This window comes from Lissotriton vulgaris, chromosome 10, assembly GCF_964263255.1.
Source record: "Lissotriton vulgaris chromosome 10, aLisVul1.2, whole genome shotgun sequence".
NCBI classification, from domain to species: domain Eukaryota; kingdom Metazoa; phylum Chordata; class Amphibia; order Caudata; family Salamandridae; genus Lissotriton; species Lissotriton vulgaris.
In genome coordinates this window covers 1,002,110,041-1,002,135,998 of record NC_141698.1, presented here as the reverse complement: position 1 = coordinate 1,002,135,998, position 25,958 = coordinate 1,002,110,041, and the positions used below count along the sequence as shown (strand labels likewise).

The 25,958-nt window shown below is 43.4% G+C and overlaps 1 protein-coding gene across 2 annotated transcripts in view; it reads right to left on the bottom strand.

Annotated features, from left to right (window-relative positions):
- Positions 1-22,413: 22,413 nt before the first annotated feature.
- Positions 22,414-25,958, bottom strand: part of SHROOM4 (shroom family member 4) — a 308,392-nt gene continuing 304,847 nt past the window's right edge. For both annotated transcript variants that reach the window (XM_086942015.1, XM_086942016.1), the window contains one exon: positions 22,414-25,026. In XM_086942015.1, coding sequence (XP_086798141.1) covers positions 24,760-25,026 — 267 coding nt within the window. In that variant the 3' untranslated portion in view covers positions 22,414-24,759. The remainder of the gene's footprint in view (positions 25,027-25,958) is intronic.

Here is a 25,958-nt window from a genome sequence, read left to right as displayed (position 1 = left end):
TCTTGCAATAGAGCCTTTTTTAATTGCCTTACAACATCAAACACTAATTTGCCCTTTTTTTAATGGATTAGATAAATTAGATATAACTGTATATGCCGATGATATCGCAGTTTTTTCCCCAGACGTTGCTAAAACTATGAAAGGCATTTTAATAGAAGCTGGTATCTATGGCTCAGTATCTGGTTATAAACTCAATACCACCAAAACTCAAGTAGTCATGAATTACCAACCTACTACTCTTGTCCCTGGAATTAGCAACACAGCCACTTATTTAGGTGTTAAAATATGCTCAGATATTGACTCCATCATAGGACTAAATTACGAACCTCTATTAAAAGAAACGGCCATGCAACTTAAGAAATGGCATAAACTTCCTATTAATTTGATTGGTCGAATAAACTTAATAAAAATGAAAATTCTGCCTAAATTCTTGTATTTGTTTCGAACAATCCCTTTGCGGGTCAATAATTCCTTCTTCACCAGACTAGAAGGCATCATTGGCAGCTTTGTATGGGGATATAAAAAAGCCCGGCGTGCTATATCACTGCTTAAACTTCCCTTTAGTCAAGGAGGACTGCTTTTTCCGGACTTTAAATTTTACTACTGGTCAGCATTTATGACTCGGATCTGCAGTCTGGCAGTTCTGGATAAATGTTTATATTTTCACAAGTTTTTACTCGGATTAGATGTCAATATGTTTTTGTATAGGATGAATGACCCCAATTACTTTAAAAGGGTTAAATTTAAGACCATAAGGGACACTGTGAGTGTCTGGCGATCTATTATGGCTAAATGCAATACATCTCTCTTTCACTGTCAAACACCTTTATGGGGCAATCCCGGCTTTCCTACTATTTTTCATGACACAGCTTGTCAAAGGTTTTTAAACTCTGGTATTAGATTGCTGGGGGATTTATATGATCATATTGGCTTTATGGCATTTGATAAAATGAAACTTTGTTATAACTTACCAGAAACAGCTAGATTTAAATACTATCAGATTAGAGATTACTTAGTGAAAGAAATAGAACTCACTACAGTCTCAGAGTCTGAGATATGGGACTGTATCTATAGGGATTCTGATAGATCTATTATAAGCCTGGGGTATAAGCTCTTTTCTGATCTCAAGACCGGGGATGCTACTATTTTAACAGAGAAATGGAATAGGAAATTTGCAATGAGCATTCCTACAGATTTAATTGTCATATCATTTAAAAGCCTAAATACATCAGTTCAATCCTCCAGCTTAAAATTGCAGATGTTTAAAACAATTTGCCAATTATATTACACGCCTGAAAGGATACTTAAATGGGCAACGAACAATATTCAATCAGATAAAACGAAATGCCCTAAATGTGATTTCAGCAGTGCAGACATTGTCCACATGTTTTTCACCTGTCCTCACCTCCAGGAATATTGGGAAGGGATAACTAAGGTTATCACTGAGAGGTTGGAGCAACCTTTCGCACTCTCAAACATCGATGTTTGCATAGGCGTCAATGGGGGTGAAAGGTTTAAAGATCTGTTGAATGTTCTAATCACTTGTGGAAGGTTGAGTGTTGCCAGAGCATGGATTCAAAAGAACCCACCAACAGTTTTAGAATGGTGGAGTTTAGTAAAGGAGATCCATAATATGGAAGTCGCTATTGCAGATTCAAGGGGATTGCAGGCCAGACGAAAAATCGATAGAATATGGGGGTTATTCATGTCTTAGCAAACATTTTTTCATAATACATGTTTATTGATTTTTTTTTTTTTTGTTTAATTTTATACTTTGCATTGTTTCAATAATGTTATATACTTGTCTAACTGCAATTATGAAATATTGTCATATCTCTGTTTCTTTCTTTTTTTTGAAAAAAATGAATTGTTTATTGCCTACGTGATTCTTTGATGCAAATAAAAAAACTTTGGAAAAAAAAAAATGAAAGGGACAGCTGTTTTCCTGAGCTCACTGGATTTCAAGTTCCTCTTCAGAACTCACGTGTGCCATCTGGCATGGTTGAAAAGTAGTATGCGCAAGACTAAGAGGCCAAGAAGCTGCAGAGCTACCCTCACCTGCATCCATGAGTGAGCCTAAAACATCAAGATCATAGTCTGAATGTCCTGGGCTCATTTCTGAGCAGGGAAAGGCCTGAATACTACTGTATCCAGGATCACCTCAATAAATAGAAGTCTCTGCGAAGGATTCCGGTGGGACTTTAACTCATGTATGGTGAAACCTAATGGTGTCAAAAGGTCCACCACAGAGCCTAAGTTGTCCACTGCAGTGAGCATGCCTTCTGCAGTCAGTCTTCCAGGTACAGGACCACAGCAAATCCCTACACCTGAAGATAGGCAGCAACCACCCACATTACTACCTGGAACACCCGAGAGGTACTGGTGAGACCAAAGGGGAGCATGGCAAACTGATAATGCTCCTGGCCCACCTAGAACCAATGGTAACACCGGAGGAGCTTCAGGTTGGGCATATGAAAATACTAGTCCTGCAAGTCCAAGCAAACTAATCAGCATGGGTCTGGAGCACAAATGATATGGGCCAGTGGGAGCATTTTGAACCTGTCCTTCCATAGGAAGGTGTTGAGTGGAGAGACGTCCAAAATAGGACTGTCCTGCAAATATTTTTTTCAGGATGAGGAACTAGGGAGAGTAACAACCCTACCTTTCTATATGTCTGGTACCCTCCCTATGGTGCCTTTCGGTAGTAACAACAAAGCTCCTGTAGTAGGATGGACATATGGTCTTCTACTATCTGTTCAGATGGATATTGGGTGGTGAGGAATAAAAAGGGTGGGGCATAACCTTTTTGAATATTTTGCAAGACCCATCTCAGATGTTATGGATCAATTATTTAGACTGAAGTGCTGGTTCTGTCTCCCATTGCATGGATAGGTGCGGTGGAGGGCACACTAAAGCAGCTTGTTGGCTGTTGTAGCGGGAGGAGGAGTTGGAAGATTGGTGCTGGGGCCGACCCACATGCTGCCTGCTGGCAGCTATTGCAACCCCGAAAGGTCTGGGCTGTCTGTTGCATCACTGTTTCGAAGGAAGGCTGCCTCTCTCTAAACGTTAGCCTTCTGGAGTAGTCCCTAAAGTTCTGGAACTGGTGCAGTAATAGTTTAACAGGGGCCAACAGCCCCAAAGAACATGCTGTGGCTCTACTGTCTTTAATACAAAGCAAAACAGTGGTTCCCTGCGGGTGAAGTTTCAAGCCTAAACCTCCTAGGCAAAATCATTTTAATTCGTAATCAATGCATATGAATTAAACAGATAATATAATTCAATGTATCAAATTACAATGCAGGTGCTCCAAATATGACGCAGTGAAAGTGAAAAGGGGCATCAGTGAGGAAGATGTGCATGGGTACAGTACAAAAAACTATATTTAAACATAGTCGACGTATACATTGTATATCCATGGGCTGATAGAATAGATGAAGCTTTATCTCAGGAGACATTTCAAACCCACTGGTGTTCTGTAAATCAAGATATAATGCAACATCACTGCAATGAGGGGAAGCAAGCCATCCTGGATCGTGGGGCTGGAGAATCAGCCTGTACCGGGATTGGTACGGGCCCAGCAATGGGTCCCAAAAGGACAGACTGTGTCATGGAGGGCTATTGAAGGCAGCCCGACTGGAGGCTACTGCAGTTCCATGGGTCCCGAAGGTGCACCAGATGGAGCCAGAAGTGTACTGACTATTTGCACTATGGTCCCTTTGAAGGTATAAATCTGCTCCAGGGACGACAACAGTCCAGGGAACTCAGGGTGCATTAGAATTGGCTAAGAAATCAACTTAGTGATCTTGATGGAGTGCGACGTACATCTTGATGACCATGTGCCATTGCCTTGGAGTTGAAGTGGCAGGATGAGGTTGAGTCCTGTTAAGGTTTTTAGCTTGCATGTGGACTTGTACTTGCCAAATATCTTCGAACAAGTAGTGGAATGATCGCTTGGAGTGCCTTGTGACAAAGTCTTGACCAGTGACTTGAGGCAGGATGTATGTGAGGCTGCAACTTCTTATACTTGGTGACATACAGCTTGTCCTCCTGGTCTCAAATCACCTTTGGGTGCATGAGGGGGCACTTAGGAGTCATATCCCGAGCCCAGGCACCAAAGACACACCTTGTGCTGATCCATCAATGGCATTTGTTTTCTGCAGTTGCAGCACAACTTGAATCCTGTTGTTTTCAGTGGGGACATCATGCCCTAGCACACTGAGAAAAGTTTGGAAGTCATCGGAAGACCTGACAAATTTGGGAGAAAACTGTGAGAAAACAGGTTTTGCGCTGGAACTGTGCCTGAAAGCAACACAAAGCAACTCAAAGCACTGCAATACCTTATTCTGTGTCAAGGGGCATTCTATGGGTGGTACATGGGAGTTCTCGTACAACCACCCATGGTTTTGATGCAAAACCCTATCTACTAACAATAGTGACTAGGTTTTGTGCCAAAATATAACGCCACTTGAAAGCAGGCGTTGAAAAGAAAATGCTTTTATTTCAACTAACTTTTCCCACTTTACATGTGTGCTGCACTGTACAACACAAATCCAAAGTAGAAAAAGTTTAAAAGTTTGCCTGGGCTTCGTATTTTGCACAGGAAGGGCACCCTTCCAGTGCAAAATCTATGCCTGATTCACACAGACACCTTTGCAATATAGTGAAAAGGTGTGTGCATGGCTCTCAGCAGTCCAATTGTGTGACAGTGCAATGGTGAGCAGAACTCTTGCCTTCTCACGCAATGCAGCAACATTGGGTGCTGAACTGCATTGTGTGAAAGTTTTGAAACTCTGGGCCTAAGTTGGCTGAAGCATACATCAGAAATCTTGGTCACCTGAGTTTCAAGGGCTAAATTGCTCAGCAAATTGTTATTCAGGAACTGGATCCATCTGGTGTGAGCATCACATCAGATTTTGAAGGATTTAACTTCAGGAGGTTTGAGGATATTCATTCACTAGCATGTCAGAGTAAGGCAGAAGGCTACAGACTCCAACATGTTTAAGATTTGCATTTCTTCTCATATTGGCAGACCAAATATGGATTCATGTTGAATTAAAAATATATGGGCACTGTGGTTCCCCTACAGCTGGCCACCTTCAACCTTTGTTTACATGCACATGTCCATTCAGGCGAGTCAAAGGGGAGACAAGGAGGAGGCCAAAAGGGTCATATTCAGTGCCCTGATCGTTCGGACCACTGAGCAGTTTGAGTAATGGCTTGGGTGAAAGTGGAAGGAGTGAAATCCCTGGATAGCATCAAAGAGAATACAGAGAGAAGAGGGTTCTATAAGTGATATGGTTTGTTTGTTTATAAATACACAGAGACTGCTTCTTCAGTTCCTCAGATAGATGTGCGGAGGGTGGTTTTGAAAAATATGGCCTAATTTTTAGGTGGAACCTAGGCAGTGCATGCGCGGTCTCTTCAAAACATGCTGCATCTACTTTGTGGGCTTTCACACGCCTATCGCTTTTCATTGGTTCCTTTATGTGCCTTTTAAAATTCCTTGCTTTTCAGTGGTGAATCGTTGCCATTTTTCTCTCCTTTTGCTGTGATGTTCCCTCCCACGGCTACTGAACATGTAACATGTCTCATTTAGCATCTGGCCATTTACATTAGTTTCAGGCACAATTTTTGCGGTGGTTTCTGTCCGTAACACCAACTCATTTGTTTTCAGTTGCTCTGGTTAAGTTCTCAATCGGCATTTAATTTGTTTACAGCTGTTATGCACTACGCTTACAAAAATGTTTTTTTAGGTATCATGTATTTATTTGGTTTCGTCTCCGCATTTGGCATTCTGTGCTTTGTTTAGGATCGACATGTATGTGCCGTCACACCAGTGCGTGTGTTTTCAGTCACTCGGATTTTGTTTTTGTGTTTTCGATCAGTATTTCATTTGGTTTCAGCATTGTTTTCATTTGTTTACAATTGTTATCCTCAGCTTCCAGAGAGCAGCAAGCAGTGACTGATCACTCATTTTCTTTTAAAACGAATTCTTATAATCTATTAATGTGGTTTGGGCATCTGTCTGAACCCGAGCAACTCCTTAACCTTAACGGACTGCCATCCTGCAATAAAGGCCACCTTGTAACTCAGGTAAGGACTACCTCTAACTTCACACCCACCAACACACTGGCAACTATTTGAACACACACCAGACTCTGAGTTTTTTTGGCATTACAGATGGAGATAAACTGCAAGCGCCAGGAAAGATGGGTATGTACTGTCACTTCTGCATAGTTTTGACAGCACTTGATAGTACTTGTAGTTGCTTAGGCTCAACCGTAACTTTGGCTTGCAATTGTTTTAGGCTTGTCACAATGTGTTTCTAAAGAAAAGAAAATCAATGACATCACCGCCCCCTTAGGTCTAACTCCCTATCTGTCTGGTGCGACTCATGATAAGGGCCACACTTTGGATCAAGTGTTTTCTACCGTCCCCCTTGTCATGACCTGTCCCACTCCCAGTACTCTGGTCTGACCATTTTTTGATCTGTTTTCTAATTCCGGGCAGAAATAAACCATCCAGTACAAATTCTAACCATCTCAGGCACCCCAGTAGGCCATACCATAAGGTTACTCCTGAAAGTCTGGCCCAAGCCTATCAGGAACATCCCTGCATTTTATCAGGTAATTTGGAGAGTGATCTTGATACGTTACAAAGATGGCTGACTGAGCGGTTAGATGATCTTGCTCCACTCTCTACGCCCCATTCATCCATCAAACGTAACTCGGCGCCATGGTTTTCCGAGTCTTTGGCTCTATACCGGCATAATTGTAAGTTAGCCGAAAGATTATGGCGTAAGCAATATGATGCGGAAGCTAAGTCCGCCTATAAATCACCTATTAAGTCCTATCACGCCGATATTCTGGAGGCAAAAAAGAATTATTTTTCCACCAAAATGGAGTCTGCATCCAACTCCTGTAAAGAAATCTTTACTATCGTCAAGGAGTTTGTTTCTCCCAAAGCCAGCGCAGTTCAGTATAAGTTCTCTGCATCATGGGTCACTGAGTTGGCTAACTTCTTTACTTCAAAAATCAAGCAGATCCAAGACTCTTTTTCCCCCTCTGGCCTTGGCTCAGATTTCATTGATAGTAATCCTTCAACCTCATCCACTGAATCCAGTCCTGTCTTATCGGAGTTTCCAGCTATGTCCACATCTACTTCTCTGGATCTCCTTCTCAGGATCAAGTCAGGCTCTCCTTTGGACCCCTGTCCTGCGACCTTTCTAGCCAGTACCGCCAAGATTCTGAACCCTCTAATAAACCCTGTTCTCAATCTATCCCTGACAAGCGGCACTGTCCCCCCCGCCTGGAAAAGGGCAATGGTTGTTCCACTGCTGAAAAAGCCTGGCCTTGACCCTGAGAAGCATGTAAACTACAGGGCAATACCTCTTTTACCCAGTTTAGCAAAGATTGTGGAAAAGCACGTCCACTCTGTGCTCTCCACTTTCCTGGAAGATCATGGTCTACTCCACCCCACCCAGTCAGGCTTCCGCTCCAACTTGAGCACCGAGACCGCTCTCTAGGAAGTAAACGAAGCCATCAAGGAAGTTCTTGACTCAGGTGGAAGAGCTATGCTGGTGATGTTAGATCTGTCGGCGGCCTTCGACACCGTCCCCCACGAGGGTCTCTTGAGTAGACTATGAGATTGGCCTCAGAGGGACGGTGTTGAACTGACTTAGATCCTATTTAGCGGGTCGTCGACAGGTGGTCTGGGCCCCCCGTACTCTGCCGAAGTACCGCCGTAGGAGGTCGGAGTCCCTCAAGAGTCGGTGCTTAGCCCGACCCTTTTTAACATCTTTATGACTCCATTGCCGGTACTGCAGATATGGTGGTCCTAGACATAGAATTCCACACACAATTAATCCAAAATTACTCAGCTCACTTATTTTTCATATGAGAAATTAATTCCTAAAGTGAAAAAACAAAAACACAATAGCCCAAAAATACACAAGTGTCCAATACAACCACACAAACAGGTTTGTTTTAACGTTTTAAAAGTAGAGGAGAGAACTCTACTATTTATTCATAATAAAAATCTCCTCATAAGGCAGTACACAAATATACAATATCTACAATTCGGAACAGAAGGGGTTACCGAGAGAGAATAAAGTGCATAGAGTGAGAAATTCTTGTGCTCGTGCAAAGGAAAGAAAGGACCAAGCGGTCAGGGGATATTGGGTAGTCTGGTCATTGAAGAATCAGTTGGCTTTGATTCTAGACAGAGCCTGCCCTCAAAAGTTAGTTTGTAAAGGAATTGTAATTGTCTTTACAGCGATCACTTCGCTCAGATGGTTTTCGGTCTTCAGAAAGGGTGAGTGGGCAGGGACGTTTCGACCCTATGCCCTATCCTCCTCCAACGTCGACATCCTTTCCATACAGTGAGCCTGCATCTCCTATGCCCCTGCCCACTCACCCTATCTGAAGACCGAAAACCATCTGAGCGAAGTGATCGCTGTAAAGACAATTACAATTCCTTTACAAACTAACTTTTGAGGGCAGGCTCTGTCTAGAATCAAAGCCAACTGATTCTTCAATGACCAGACTACCCAATATCCCCTGACCGCTTGGTCCTTTCTTTCCTTTGCACGAGCACAAGAATTTCTCACTCTATGCACTTTATTCTCTCTCGGTAACCCCTTCTGTTCCGAATTGTAGATATTGTATATTTGTGTACTGCCTTATGAGGAGATTTTTATTATGAATAAATAGTAGAGTTCTCTCCTCTACTTTTAAAACGTTAAAACAAACCTGTTTGTGTAGTTGTATTGGACACCTGTGTATTTCTGGGCTATTGTGTTTTTGTTTTTTCACTTTAGGAATTAATTTCTCATATGAAAAATAAGTGAGCTGAGTAATTTTGGATTAATTGTGTGTGGAATTCTATGTCTAGGACCACCATATCTGCAACACTTGATACCCAGGTCCTAGGACTCTTCTCGGGTTAACCCATATATAATAACGATCCATTTCCGGTACTGGCAGAGTCTCTTGGTGCCCAGATAATATCATACGCTGACGACACCCAGCTTCTCTTCACCTGCAAAAAGGGTGCAGAGTTTGACGGAGAGAGCATCCGTGGTTGCCTTGGGGCTGTCTTCGACTGGTTTCAGCGAAGCAGCCTCAAGTGCAACCCTGATAAATCGGAGGTGCTCTTCTTTGGTTGTCAGGTAGATCCACCTTGGCAGGACTGGTGGCCGGTGAGTATGTCTCCTCCGTCATCTTCCTCCTCGGTGGCTAAAAATCTTGGAGTTAAAATTGATAACAATCTTTCTTTGATATCTCAGATAACAGGCCTCACCGGTACCTGCTTCGGTCTCCTAAAAATGCTGCGCAAATTCCTCCCTCTGCTTCCTCTGGTCCATAGGAGACTAACGGTACAGGCCTTAATTTGTTCCAGGCTCGAATATTCTAACGTCCTTTATTTGGGTCTTCCGGACTTCCTTCTACAAAAACTTCAAGTAGTCCAAAATTCTGCGGCGAGGGCCATTTTCGGCCTCCCCCACCATGCTAGAGCATCGGAGTTGCGACTTGCCCTTCACTGGCTTCCTGTCAGGAAGCGGATTGTCTTTAAGGCACTTACATTGGCCCATAAGGCACTCCATTCGGTTGGAGCCAACTATATTCAGAAACGGCTTACTTTTTATAAGCCTACTAGATCCCTCAGATCTGAATCTCTTGCTCTGGCTACTGTCCCAACCATTAGAAAAGCTAGGATAGGTGGCCGTTCTTTTAAATATCTTGCCCCCAAGTTGTGGAACTCCCTCCCCTTGGATCTCCGTTGCACTCCTGATTTGTTGGCCTTTAGAAAGGGCCTGAAAACTTGGCTCTATAGTCAATAAGTGCTCCGTTTCACGTTTCTTTTACTCTCTTTTCAGCTATGGGTCAGAAAGCGCCGGGACACTCCTTGGAGTAGCCGAGCGCTATATAAGACACCATAACATAACATAACAATACCTATAACAGGTCCAAGGTGGGGCACAGGATAGTTCTGGGAGGAAGCAGGATACGGAGTTGTTGCTTGTTTCCTCCACCCCTTCCTCCTTGCTTGTTTAATTTAACAGCTACTAGTGTTTGCCAGCTTTATTTCTCGAGATGCAAACTGCAGTACTGGAGATTTAGGCAATTACATTTAGGTTTTCAAAAATGCAACTATGCATACATGTAAACAAGATATGACACTTCTAGCTATGCAATTCATTTTGCACACAGTCCATGAAGACCTGCGCAGCAGTGGGATGTGCACGCTTCTGGGAGGGGCACATACATGGCAGCGCATTATTGAGTTATTTCCCCCTCCCTTCAATGGAACATCTTCAGAGCCGTGGTTTACCCCTCCTTCCTCTGCTCTTCCGCAATGCAGAAATTTGTCCCATCCACGTAGCCTTCAGTGCACAATGGAAAATGCTGTTTTCTTTCTCAAAACAGTAGTGACAGTAAAATATTAGACTCTGCCTTCTTTACTTTGAAAATCGAAAACACAGCAAGGCATTTTCATGTAGGAATGTTAAAATATGGCATTGACAAAATGCTTGGCCAAAATTCAGACTTGTGGCTTCAGGCGAGGTGTGCCAAGCTGGCTTTGCACAGCTGTTCTTTGTTGAATGCTGCATCAAATAGTTTATTTCAGAACACAGGGTTGAAAAATGTTGCCCACCCAGGATAATGTGTTGCATAGCTATACATTTATAAGGACCAAATGCGAGACCTATTGGTTATGCCAAGGCTGGTTTGTGAGAGCCACCACTACGATTAAGGTCCCTTGGCGCTCAGGCAATGTGGGGGTTACTGCACCCCAAGTATGGATGTGTTACTAGGACAAAGAGGGATGAGGACCCATTTTCCTAGTTAGCATTGGGGCCCAGATCACCCCTGCTGTCACGAAACAGGTCCCAAGCAACAAAGGGGCGTAATGGGGGTATTTTTCCCTTTTTTGACACAAAGAGGCAGACAGCCTGCTTTGGGCCTCAGGCCTTGAAGTGATAGCCCAGTGGAGAAGGGATAGACGCAGGTATAATTGGTGCTGCCGGTGTAGTGGCCCATGGCTGTGAGGCCCCAACTAAACCCCTATATAGGCTGTTGCACTACCATGCTTTGCTTGCATTAGGGCTCAGTGAACCCTTGCTGTGCCAGTGTTGCTTTCGTCATCGGTCAAATGGCTCAAGAGAGAGGAAAATTGGAGCAGAGGAGACACCTTAGTTTAGGCTTCTGAGAGGTGCCAGAAAAGAGGATGACAGGGCTTTAAGAAGGGGATGAGGAGACTGCCCGCTTCGTGATGCAATAGCTCTCATTATTGAGACAAGTGCAGTGAGACTAGGCCCCAGGAGTGTGAAGTGCCCATTGCACCCAGATTAGGACTTTCTTACTTTACAATAGAGGTATGGGGTTGAGCATTAAAGTTGAGGGTACTCTTGCTGCAAAGAGGTGCACAACAGGTGGGAGCTCAATTTTACTGAAAAGAGTAGAAAGTTGTTTCGAAATTGAAGTGATGGGCAGGAGTGGTGAGATACGGAGGGTGGGGAGGGAGACAGTGGGGACAGTCTCCTACTCAGGGCCATGGATATCAATTGTGAAGACGGTGCAATTGCATTGGGGCCCAGGAAAGTGAATGGGTCATAAGGCCCCAATTATTGGGAGTAGTTTTTTTGTCTACTTTAGTTTTTTATGCAGATGAAGGTGTAGCCAGCCCTTTCAATTAAAGCAAAAAATAAATAAACCGAGCACTGTGTTTTTTAGATCTGCATTGCGCTTTCACTTTACAATAGCTGCCGCCCCACAAAGCATTCGCGGGGTGGGACAGTAGCTAAAGTTAAAGTGAAAGCGTGATGCAAAAATAAACATGCGGCCGCCATTGCCAAAATAGTGCTTACCGACGAATGAAGGAGAGATTGTAATGCCGCAAGTAAATGATCCAATCCTGATGGGCAGTCACAAAAGGAGACAGGGTGGTAACAAGGAGGGACTAAGAAGCCTCATATTGAATCAGAAGCCAGCGTTTACCAAAGACAATGACACCAGCCAATGAAAAATATGGGTGGGGCTTCCATGGCACTTCCACAACATACCCTACTACAGCATGCCTCGCAGAGTGAGCAGCGCATGCGCTGCAACGCTAGGCTAGACATAAAAATAGTGCTCACCCCTGAGATAAAGCAGGCCATGTAACCAGCCAAGTAAAAGGTCCAGTCCTTATGGGCCGTAACAAATGGAGACAAGGCAGTACCAAGGCGGGACCAACAAGCTCATTTACGAACCAAAAGCCACCATTTAAGAAGGGCAATAACACAAAGCCAATGACAAATATGGGCGGAGAGTGGGAGAGGCTTCAACAACATACCATAATATAGAATGCCTCGCAGAGCGTGCAGCGCATGCACGGTGCTGCCAGGCTCGACCTAAAAACTGTTACCAATCAAATGGCTGCAGGTGGACATTACTATGCAGGAGGGCCCACCTGGAAAAAAAATATGTGGTCTAGTCTTAGATTGTGTTTGCTCTGTCACGTCAGCTGTTATTTTCTTCATAAAATGTATCACCTGCCGTTTAATAAAAGTCATTTTCAAGGACTGCCATTTAACAAATTATTGTTTATTGTAAAACAAATTCCATATCTTCAAATAGGTTTTTTAGAATGATGATTACGTAGTTGAATACAATGTAGGAGGGTCTATATACCTAGAGAACTTTTTCCAGCATTTATGACCTAAGGGCGAAACGGTAGCCCCCTAAAATTAGTCTGATGATAATTCTGAATTCTGTGGGCATGAAAAAATGCATTCTGGTAGCTTGTAAGATATAACATTGGCCTGCACCACGTTGTGGATTTGGAAGACCTGATTGTGCATTTTTTCCTTTATGAGAATCTGTTAAAAAGGAATCCTTTTTATATCCGGGATGTTTTAAGGCATGAGCAAAGTGGGCAATTGCCCAGGGCTCCACCTTCCAAGGGGGCCACTGGGAAAGTACATTTTCTCTCTAGCTCACTTCTATGTATTTCTGTATCTCAACCTACAACATCAAATGCAATATTGTTAGGCAAAATAGGGCTTGGAGAAAATTTGTGAAAAAATTCAAGTTGAACCAAATAAAGGGCACAAAATATTTCTTGTCCTGCACCCCCCAAATCCTTAAGGTGACACTGAATGTTAATTAAATAAACATTTCCACCAGATGTTTACTGCTGTGTGGTGGGGTGGGAAAAATAAGAGTTGTCATTTTTGCCCAATTTAATGGAGACCTCCTAGTGTGATAGCTAACAGGGTCAGGTGCGTAACTCGTTAATCCATTATACGGGAATCAGCACACATCATCATTAGGGGCGTGTGAATCCAAGCAGAAGTCCATGTAATAGCTTGAGGCACTTTTCGGTGGAATCTTGAGAGTAACATTTTCTCTCAATCTTGAGTATTAACTTAGGTGTTCAGCAGAAACTATACTAATATTCAACATTTTTGTACAGTGTCCTTTGACTACTTATGAAGCTTAGGCAGTACTAGGTATGGGCCTATACGTAATATAGGCAGCATTTATTTAGTACATAGTAGTGTGAAAACAAGTTTTTCAAGATGGAGGAGCAGGCAAGAGGTGGCAATGAATGAACAAGTAGGGAAAGAGAAAAGGAGCACATGAAGGGCTGGGTGAGAAGCACAGGAGAATGAAAATAACACAGAAACTGGGGAAAACAGAGGAGAAGCACACCAGAAGGAGCTTGTAACACAAAGGAGACAGCAAAACCACCCACAGGGGAGAAGGTATTTGGTGGGGGGAGCACAGAGGGAGAGAGCTGAATGAACAAAGGCTCATGAATAAGCATGGGCGAATTTTGCGAATCTCGCGTTCGCGAATTTTGCGGATTTGCGAACTCGCAATTCGCAAAATCCGCGAATTCTCGCAAATTTGCGGATTTTTTTTTTTGTGTTCGCGCGGGTTTCTGCCAGTTCGCGAGGGTTTTGTACAATGTCGCAAACGCGAACTTACCTGTCGGGTCGCAAGTTTTGCGAACTTGTTGTTTCTACGTGTCCAGCCTGTTTGGGACACTCTTCTTCATCACTGCCACTCTCTGTAACCACTGCCACTCTCTGACTACGCATGCCACCCTCTGGCCCACCCATGCCACCCTCTGTTTCATCACAGCACCCTCTGGTTGTCCAGTCAGTGTACATTATTGCGGCAAAGCAAAGCACACCTTCCCTGCCTCAAGTGACCTGAATTAATTTGGGGCTGATTAATGTGTCACAGAATATTTTTTTAGCTGGCACCTGCTTCCTTAGTGCTTCCTGATTAGTGATCTTTTGCACTTGCTAAGTGCTTTCATTGTTGCAAAATTAGTTACAACACCTGCCCTGCCCCAACTGACAATAATGAATTAGGGTCTGATTAATGGATTTGAACTTCCAGCCTGGCTCCTGCTTGTCTCCCTTAGCTGTAATTCAGGACCTTTGTGGCATATGTGTAACTATTCTGAGGTTCAGAGCAGGGTCACATAATAGTTGCAAGTAGGCAACTGAACTCTGGAGGGGCCCCTCAGGAAGCACTACAGGAAATGGCTACTAATGATGAGCCTGAACTTTTGAACCTGGTAAGTAGTTTCAGTTTTGCTAAGATCGTATTTCTGCAATTTAGCGCTTATTCGCGGGGCGCGAAGTTGTACTGGGAAGCCGCGAACTCACGCGAACAGTGCTAGCAAGCCATAAAATCCGCTGCTCACGGATTTGCGGATTTTGCGGGAGATTCGCGAATCTCGCGGATTGCGAATTTACCGAAAATCCGCAAAATCCGCAAGCGAAACGGATTTTCCGCCCATGTTTACTCATGAAGTGCTTGAGAAAAAAGAGAAAAGTAGGTCTATTCCCTAAAAGTTAGCAGTGGAAGTATAGATGCAGGTCAATCAGAGAGATGGTAAAGAGAAAATGCTGCAGGGGAGGGAAAACACATGAAGGAAAAGCCGGGACAACAAAAGACACTGAATATAAAGCAAGCAAATGAGATTGACAATAAAGCCAGCCAATGGTAAGGCCCTGTATGCCCACAATAGCTGTGTTTGCAGCCAGGCAGCTTGCATTGTCTGGTTAAAGTTTGACTTTAAAAAAGAACCAAAATCTTGATAAAGATAGTTTCAAGTTTTCAGAGCTGTGAGTCGGATAACAAAGAGCAGCTCTTGCGCAGATTTGTATTTATTCATGGAGACATTACCCAATTCTTCTTCCATTAAAATCGCACCACTCTTCCAAAAATAAATGACACTCAAGGACACACTTTCTTCATGGATAGCACCTTTTTATGTACTGTAGTGCAGGGGCTCTTTTTTAATCCAGTTTCCCCCAATCCCCCCCCTTCCCACATAGTAGATATATACAAAAATCATATATAATACACAAGCTATATGAAACATTTACAAACAGGGCAATCATTTTAAAATAACAATACTATTAGCAAAACGGATTTGACCCATGTACATCAGTGGGGTCGGAACATAATTACATGATTATAAAATTACCAAAAATACATCCTGATAAAAAGAACACAGAAATTACAATTGGCACATTAAACAGATTTATCATTTTTTTGTGCTGAAAGAGGGGATTTAAACAGATAACCCTTTAGTACCAAAGTTACTTAGGATTATACAGATATTGTGCGATTCCTGCTGGTGGCTTCCTGTGGTGGTCATCGAGTAATTTTGCATGTTGCAAATAGCGGTTAGCACCTTTCAGTCCATTCTTTGAACCCTGAGAACAACTTTTTTGCTTTATTTTACCAAATGCATAACGGTGTCAGAGAGCTCGCAAGCGTTCAGATAAAATTATTTATGGCAACTTCTTTTCTGGCATAATTATATTTTGACTCCTGTATTGTTAAGATAATATTAAATGAATTTGGGTCCACATTATTTCTAAATTTTGGGGGCAAGGTAACAAGTTAGACAAAGGTAGTGTTTATCATAATACAAAAAGGAAACACCCTTCCTAATGTACATGATTTGCAAGACAATGCAATTTGGGTACTACAGATGTATATAAAATCTATTTTCACTCTGCCACATCTGCATCAAAGATTACTTTCTGGAGCTAGGGACCCAGTTCAATGACTTGCAAGTCAATCCACTTGTGTGACTAGTGGTCTAGGCTACCCAGTGTTATGTCCTCGGCATTTACATAGCTCGTCCATATGGATCCGTAGTGCTTCCGAAGTCTGGATAGCCTGTATAATTCCAGAATTTTTCAGTCAACACAGTCAAAATGTGCTTCTTTTGTACACATGATTCTAGGCACCACCTGCAGAGCTTCACTCTCTTTGAAGAGGACTTACTATCCAGTGATGATTGTAGGGATAGTTATACATGCCAACATTTTAGAAGAGATAAGCTGGAGATTTTAGAAAAATAATCGGGAGAATGTATTTCTTCCATGGACCATATAGAGGCCTGAATCTGGTCTGTTGTCATGTATGAGATTGAAAGTGTGCTGCTGCAGGACTGGATGTCAGAAATGTAGATAGGTGTTTTTTCCCCCTACTTGTCAGGAGCATGGAGAAATCGCTACAGCAGCGGGAGAGCGTCGGACAACAATTCTGTGCACTGGCCTGCAGGAGCAAACTCCTGGCAGTGAATACTAGAAGTTGAAGTTAAAATATTTATTAAGTGCATGATTACCAGGCGGTTCCTTGGCGCTAGGGATGCAGATTGCAGACCCAGGAGGACAGGGGAAGGCGTTAGAGCGGGAAGGCTTGTGAGAAAAGTAGGGTCTTCAGCGCTTTGGGAAACTCAAGGTAGGAGGCAGAAGACCTGATAGTGAAAGGGAGAGGGTTCCAGAAGGTGGGGGCAAGGACAGAAAACTTCACGCCCCCGGTTTTTTCCTCCTAAAACGAGGAACAGAGAGGAGGGACTGGGATGTAGACTTTAATTTCGGAATTGATGAAAGCTGGGGCAGTTCCGGCGCGAGCCTGGAAGGTCGTACAGCCCATCTTGAAGAGGGCGCGTTCCCGGATGGGGAGCCAGTGCAAGGCTTTAAGCTGGGGGGGTGACGTGATGGGATTTGGAGAGACCGTAAATAAGACGGGCAGATTGGTTGTGGACCAGTTGAAGGCGCCGGAGATCATAAGCAGGAACCCCACTGTAAAAAATGTTGCCATAGTCCAGGCGTGACAAGACCATGGCCACAGGATCAGTTTGAGAGCAGAAAAGGAGAAAAACAGGGATATCTTGCGAATAGTGCGGAGAGTCAGAAAACAAGATGAGACCACTGAACTAATCTGGGAATGGAGAGTGAGGTGTTTATTGAGTGTTTTCCCTAGTGTCTTGACTGAAGGGGAGGGTGAAGGAGGGGTACCCAGGGAAAGGGGCCAAAACAATGGGGTCCAGAGACTGGAGCTGCCACCTGTAAGTACCAGTTCGGTTTTATCTGGGTTTAACTTAAGGTGGTTACAGTTCATCCAGTCCCTGATGAAAATCATAATCGATTGGAAATTGTGAATGGACTCCGGGGAGGGGGAAAGATTAAAAATAAGCTGGAGGTCATCTGCATAATTGAATACCGTGACCTCCATCTGCTTTAAAGCAAAAAGGAGAGGAAAAATGTATACATTAAAAAGAAGAGGGGAAAGGGAAGAGCCCTGGGGAACACCACATTGAAAATTGCGTGAGTGTGCGGAGAAATCGTCCAGATGGACGGCCTGCGTTCGATCCCTCAGGAAGGAGGTCAGCCAAGCCAGGGCTGGACCCCTGATGCCGGCCGCCTCAACACGGGTGAGAAGGATGGAATGATCAACTGTGTCAAAGGCGGCGGACAGATCAAGGAGGACCAGTGCCTGGGGCAAGTTAACGTCCATCCCCTCTCCGAGTTTGTCCATGACGGAAAGGACTACCTTTTCGGTGGAGTGGAATGGACGAAAGTCCGCCTGACAGGGGGCTAGGCTGCCGCTATCCTCCACAAATGCACTAAGGACTTTAGTGACGTGGCATTCCAGGACTTTGCCCAAGAACGGAAGAAGGGATATGGGGCGGTAGTTGGGGAGGGAGGAACGATCGGCACCAGGCTTCTTTAGAATAGGGATTATGATTGCAGATTTGTGGAGGCCAGGAACAATGCTCTGTGCCAGAGAGTCATTGAGGAAAGTGAGAGGGGGCAGAGGGCAAGCCAAAAAGATCTCCCTCAAGACATATTCAGGGCAGATGTCAAATGGGGAACCTGACTTGACCGTAGCAATCAGAGACAAAAAGGTTTCCCTAGTCGGGGGGGTATTTGGTCCAGATGAAACAAATTGGGCGGAGGTTGAAAAATCAGTAAAGGAAGGGGAGGGCGGTGGAATATTAGACTTAATAGCAACGATTTTCTCAATAAAATAGTCATTGAGAGAATCACAGAGGGATTGGGAAGGGGAAGGTTTGAGGGTGACCCTATCTGAGGAGGCTAACTCATGGACAGTGGCAAAGATTTCCCTAGGTTGGTTTTCGGCCGAGAGAATTTTTGAGGAGAAGTAGTTGGTCTTGGCTAGAAGTATGGCTTTTTTATCATCTCTAGAAATGGAAATGTACTGCAATTTTAACACAGGGCAGTAGGCGCGTCTCCAAGCGCGCTCTGCCTGCCGCACTGTGAGTTTTTTCTCCTTGAGCTCGGCGTTAAACCATCTATTAGCGTCATGTGCACGCCTGGTTCTTACGCGTCTGAGCGGGGCCACTTGGTCACACATTGTGGACAGCCAGTTGTTAATGGTGTCTGCTTGAGATAAGGGGGAAAGCTCTGCGAGGTTGGGACAGCAAGCTGAAAGGGAGGAGCAGAGAGAAGGCACGTCTACATGGTTCCAATTGTGGGCCCAGGTGTTTCTAGGAAGGGGAGGTCTTTTGACAAGACTTTGGTCAAGGAAAAATGAAACCAGGGAATGATCGGACCAGGAGCAGGGCATGACAACCGGGGAGGGGACGGTGATATTCAGTGACCAGAGCTGATCCAAGATATGACCACGGACATGGGTGGGAGTATGAATATGTTATAAAAAGTTTAAACTAAGCAGAAGTGGAGTAAAATCTTTCAACATAGAGTCCTCAGCGGGATCGAAAGGCCAAAACTACGATTCTTACTAGACCAGTCCCTGCCATCTGAAGATCTATTTGGATTCTACATGCAGAAATCGGGAGGCGAGACTAGCCTTGAAATCAGTGGTCTCCTGCCTGAATCGGGAGGGTTGGCATGTAGGAGATATTTGTGATAAAATGTGAATCTAGTGTTAATTTTGAGCGAGGAGTTTTTGGGTGAATTCTAATAAAATGAATTGTGGTTTTCACTTTCTGGCAGGCTTTTCCTTGTTTGGTTACATCTACTGACAAAGGTCTGCAACATCGCATGGATGGTCACACATGAGCAGTATACTGCATCTCGCTAATGCAAGAAAATGAAATATGCTGTCAATCCTGCAAACAGAAATCTACAAATGAACCAAAGCAGCATATGATGCACTCTCTTGGAAGTAAGAGACATACTTAGGAATAAATGGTGCACCACTGAGATGGGCCACATGAAATGAAAAATGAAATTTAGGACACAAACAAGTGTGTACAGATTACATCAGGATTTCCAACGTCAATCAACAAGGGGCAGAACCATGCCAAATATTCAAGTCAACCACATGAAATAAATGTACACACAATTAATCTAAATGGGAATCACTTACACAGTCAGCGGTCATTTGTAAAGTCTGGCAAGGATCCCACCCCTGGGGTCTAAATTTGGACACCATTTTTCTACCTGAATAAATGAGGTAGCTTTAAACTCCAAGGAGATGGACAGAGGGATGAATGAGATGTCTTCAAAATGTAATTGATGGTGATAATACACCTCTCCAAGATTCTAGGTACCACCAAGGAAATGTTGGCACCTATGGGAATGCAATAAAGCTTATCAAAGAACCAGGGTAAGCTTTAGTAACTAAGTAGGCTTTGCTAGCAAGAGGCAAGAAACACTTCTGGAAATAGGATGATTTGTTAAAAAATAACAAGGTTATCTCTGTAAATGGTGTGTTCCCTAACAATTCCCCAAGCCTGCTCGTTTTAATGATGCCTACCCAAATTACAGTCCAGTGGCACATAGCTTGAACAGGGTTGGCTGCAGCAAAAACACAAATTCTATCTTTTGAAAGCATTATGGTAACTAAAAGAACAATTTAAAATCTCGAATCTCTACAGCAGCACTGTTTTAAAATTCATTAGCCAGCAGTGGTAATCACATATTATACATGCGGTCGGAACTTCATATATATAATAGTGGCCATGAAAATGCACAGCCCTACTTTATCGCCTAGAAACGGTGCAGTGGTCACGAAGAACGCTACACCAGCATCTTCAAAATGAGTCTGACCATAATCAGCTTGAACTTCATCATCCCACAGCAGCAATCGCTTACACTTCCTGTTTCCATCATAATGGCACAAATATTGCTTACAGTAGAATCATCTCTGTGAGCATCCATTTTCAACATGCACCTTTCTAATGTCTTCATCTTTGGTACTGACCGCACTGTTCTATAGGAGTGACCTAAACAGGTGAATGTCGGCATTTGAGCTTACAATCACAGTTATTGGAACAAGAGAGGCACCAAGTCTACACAAAACAGTAGGCTGTTTCAGTCTACCGGTGCCTTCAGAGAACGTACAAAAGGGTGAAGCCTCATGGAGGGGAGGACTGTTTCTGAGTTCCTTCCTGAACCTCTTGTGACCTTGTGTTAAACAACTTTTTCTGGAGGTAAACGTCTTTGATCGACTGGCAAAGACTTTCCCTAGGCTTGTTTATTTTGTACACAGTGGTTGATCCTTAGAGTTTGTTTCTGACTGCAGTGATTTTTGTCTTTTTAATAAAAGATGAAACAATCAAAATGACACTGAACTTGGAATCAATGGGGTGAAAGTTATGGATGTAAAAAATCCTTAGCTGTGACTTATGTGCATTGCTTCAACAATCTCACTTTACCTACTATTAAATGAATCTAGAAATGGTGGAACATTCCTAAAAAGTTTTATACTAAGAATAAAACCTGTGACTCTCTTTGAAAGTGATGGAGTACCCAAGTTAAGCACTTGAAAGAATCTTTGGAAACCCGCCATTTACCCATTTCTTGTGGCTGAAGGCAAATGTGAGATGTTTGGAACGTCAATGGTGATGCTTTCTTTCTATTGCTTAATTTCTCGCGAGCTGGCAGTTTTACCATGACATCACCACTCACTCTGCACTTTTTATAGCTGTCTGTTTCACTACCAGCCTGTCTTAGGCAACGACGCCTGACATACTCCAGTCCCAGCATGCAAACTACCTCCTGATGCTCACCACCACTCCCAATGTCCCTTGGGGCCTGGCACGAGCACAGTTTTACTCCCAGTTCCAACCAGCTTCATAGAATCTGCAAAGTCTACCTACCCAAAGGAGCCAGGGTTGTGAAACCTACAAGTGAAAGACCTTCTTTCAGATACTTGCAATACATCATCACCCATAGTTGTGTCAGATTGATATCGATGTTTGTTTGGATCAGTATAAACATGTGATAAGCATTCCCTTTCAGTCCCAGAAGTCCTCACTTGGACGAATGTAAGACAGAACAGTCACTGCAGCCTTCTCTAAAATCATTTACCACCTCTTAAGGTGAGGGTGGGGGGAAAGGGAAGGTGGGCAGGCTTTCGACACCTACTGCTGCTGCGTCCAGCTAAATTGGCAAATACTCTTCTTGGCCTAGAAGGGCGGCAAAGAAAACGTCACAACACACAATAGTCAGGGCAGCTTCTTAAAATGAGAAAAAGGAGGGCCTCTTCCTACTTAAGTGACTTTAAAATAAGCTAAACAAGCATCGTTTGAAAGGGTCATCTTGCATGGATGCATTCTTATTCAGCAGACATTCAAATATTTAGTGACACAGATGTCTCTGATTGAAACCAGGAATCATTCAGTTCAAACCATATGAAAAGAAGTACTGTATAACACCTATATAGGTGAGAGGAATGTCACAGGAAACATTGTTTTGAAAAGTTGAGACCGACAATCCTAAATGCGCCGCCTGGTACTTGCACTGCAGCACACATGCACTCCATTTTAAGTGCAGCAGTAAATCTGCTGAAGAAAACCAATTGTCATAAACTCTAAATGCACTTTCCGTATGACTTCTAAACTCCTAGTGTGAACTGCGTAAGAACATCTGGAGCTGAATGGGAGTTTTACCTGGCCTGGGACCAATCAGTGACTGGGGCGTCAACCATCCCAGTACCACCGACATAGACTATGATTTAAATCTAGGGCGTACTTGGAACCTGGCACGCCTAGGAACAATGTGCTGGTGTGATGGGAACTTCACTGGAATGGCAGCCTGGTTATCGGTAAGCAGCTATAGACGCTTATGAGGCATAAGATTTGAAAATAACAAAACGCTACTCTTCGGAGGCAATGATGTCAAGTGTTTTTTAATAAAAAAATGTTTTACTGACTGAGAAACAACTAAGACCCAGGGGTGCACTGAAGTGAGCGATGATAGATTGTTTCGGAGGCATAAACCAACTCCAAAGCGAAAGCCTCGAGAGCTCATATCTAGGAACGCTTCATGAGGATTGGCCACCATCTATCTCTTTCCTTTATGTGGAACAGGTACACGCAGTAAAGGTGGATGTACCCTTTAAATGAAGGATTCAGTGGAAGTGAGACATTGAAGATGGCGGATCTCCTTCTGAGGAGTGCAGGGGAAAGAAACATTGCTATGCCAGCATCCATTACAGAAATAGACACAAAATGGCGCTGACGCTTAAGTTCAAATTAGAAGCAGCAAGGTATGGCAGTACACAATTAAGAGGGGCAGGCATGGACAGAACCGGATCACAGACGAGAAAAGAGGTGACCGACCCAACTTAAAATCTTCCGCCAGCTCCATACTGGAAACAACAAATTAATTTGGATTATAGGTAACACTGCTGGCGACCCTGAATCTATGCAATACTTTTTTTTTTATAAAATATACATGCATATTATTTATATGTACAAACATATACATTTCTATCAAAGTACAAACAGTTAATTGTTTTGCATATTTGGCATTAAGAATATAAAAAAATACAAAACATTACGATCATAAAATTATAAAATGGTTGACGGCAGGGTAAATATCTGCATTTGTTAATGCAGCAAGCTCTTTGGGATTCGGGATGATGCTGTTAGCTCTTAGAAGTTTTACCTAGACAAGTTATAGTTGAATAAAACAGAGATAAAATATATTTTTTTATCTCACCCGGACTCATAATTTATAGTTAATGACGATATCAGGACTATAAGAGGAGCTGGGAAATATCAAATTTTAAACATCTGTGCATCTGAGTAGAGCTTTGTGACAAAATGCATCCTCTCTGCCTGGCCTATTTAGAGACAGTGACTAAAATATACAAATAAATAAATCTGGACTGCAAAACTTAATATACAACAACATAACTGTTTCTTAGTGTTTTGAAACTTGGGTGGTGGGCTTTGTAATTAGGTTGTGGTATGATGAGCGTCCAACCACACTCCAGTTGTCGGCCAAAACCATTAGGGGTTTTGGCCCACAGGTGGGGAGAAGACTGAGTGGATGGTAAACTTGGCACATATGTTATTCCGACGACATGTGGGCTTTCCGAGTGGGCCCACTTTTTGTGTCTTATGGAAAAGTGTTAAAAAATATTAAAACATTATTTGGCATTTTTTGATACAATTTCATGTCATTGGCACATGCCACACGCTAGTTGTCCGGCAATTTCTGAGTTGGGGACTAGGGTCTTTAAAAACTCAGTCACAAAGCAGGCACAAGTAGGAGCCTGCGGAACGCATATGGCTAGGTCGCACAATGTATGCACATGGAGTCAAGACATCTCATTTTCTTAGGCTTTCTCTTTTTTTGGTGTGCATTATAGCATTCCTAGTCTACTGCCCTGCGGTGAAGCAAAACACTATTTCTTCTTGTGTGTTTTAGCAAACCAAAATCCCACAAGAACGTTCTTCCTGAAGAGCATCGGGCCAACAACACAATAGTAAAACCCTTTAACACTGCTATTTTTTCACTGTTGAAAGCCAATTGCTGGGCACGCTGGCACTACACCTCCTCTTCGTTCATAGCTAGCAAACAGAGCCAGCAAAAGTAATGCGCTTCCTTGCAGCAGAGCTCCAGTTTGAATTTCAGCACAGAATGAGATGCTTTAGGTCTTCCAGTGGAAAGATTCACCCGTTAAGTCTTGCGCAGGAGAGTTCTCCTGGTAGTTAATGGCAATGTTGCCCTTACTCCAGCTTGATGGCAGTGAAAAGGCAAAGGGGAGAAACTGGGGGCACTTCAGTGCCCAGTTGCTCCTTTTAAGCACATTAAATGAGTTATTCCAGGCACTGTCCCTGTGGGTGCCTCAAAAACACAAGGCACTTGATTGTCCTTTCCAGAATGAACATGTGTAAAAAAGGAATGCACAATGTAAATTAAAAAGGCAGCTCAAAAAAGGTGCTGATTTCCATGCAACTATTTTGCAAAGAAAGAGGTGGTATGAGCATAACACAGACCTTTGAGATTGGTCAGCATTGTTTACGTCATCTGCTCTGTGACTCGTGAGAGTGTTGGCTCTTCCAGAGAGGATAGATGAAAAATCAACAAAAGTCTATATGTCTTGGTCACAAATGCAAATCAATCTTATGTTGTGATGAAGTGTGGTGATCCTTCTTTCACACCTTCTAAACCGATAAGACTGAGTACTTGAAGTGTCACTCTCTTCCTTCTGTTGGGATAAGAATTCAGTACTCTCTGGAATTAGGCAAGCTGTCCCGGAGGCATTTTAGTTGTTCTTCCCCGAGTTTGATTTTTTCCTCCAGTTCTCTTTGCTCAATGATGAGGGCCGACTTCATCTTGACAAAGTGATGATAGTCCAAGAGCTGGTCTGCGGTCAGGTACCGAGAGACGGTGTCATGGACCACTTTTTCACGGCGGTCGACATGTTCCTTCAGCTCCTTGGCCTCTTCCAGCTGCTCAGCTAGCTGCCTCTTCTTCTCCATCAGCACCAGCTGAAAGAAAGATTTACAACAGAAATCATGAGAGTGAATCCTACACTGCTTCAGTTTACAGTGGTCAACCTAAAGTGCTTAACTCACAACAAAGAAGACAAACAAAAAGACAAAATGAAAGGGTGTAAATCAAGTTCATGGTCCTAAAAAGCAATGTTTTCTTACATGCTGCAGTTTCCAAGACATGGAAGCGGTGGGAGCCATGTACATGGATCGCCAGATTAAGGCATTGTTTAGAGAGCTGCACCAGCCACAATGTCATGCTTCTTTCATTCTGCAAAATGGTTGGCCATACTATGCTTTGGAGTAGAAGAGTGAACAGCTGCCTTCCATCCACAATGTCTTCTCCGCTTATGAACCAGCTCACTATCTAAATAAAGTTATGTCAAAGTGAACTATTTCGAAGACTTTATTAGATATGGTTTCTTTATCGTCTGCTTGTTTAAATGGAATGGATTATTTTTCTCTCGCGTTTTGTAGGGGCTCTCTGAGACCATGTGTTAAGGCTCAGGTACCAAAAACACTGCACCTCTATTTGCTGCGCTGCTCTGCCCTCTGGTATGTCCACAAGCGCTGGGACGCCCCGTTGCTGGGGTAGCCATGCGCTATACAAACAGTTTTAACATAACATAACATAACATACGGACAGGAAAAGGTATCCCCAAAGTTTAAGTGTTGGTGGGTTGGGTTCATCTTAAACCGCAACAAAGATCATGATGACCAAAACCAATCGCTTTCTACTTGTGCAGTGACAATTTAGGGATACCCTTCACCCACCAATATGACCTTGAGGCCAAAGAAGTACCACTGCGTCCTATGCTCCATTAAGCCCACAGTACCAGAGACTACAGGAATTCAGGTAGAAGGCTATAGGCCAGGGTTGCCACCTTTGTCCATTTGTAATTTAGACAACACACTTCCAGTCCTGACCT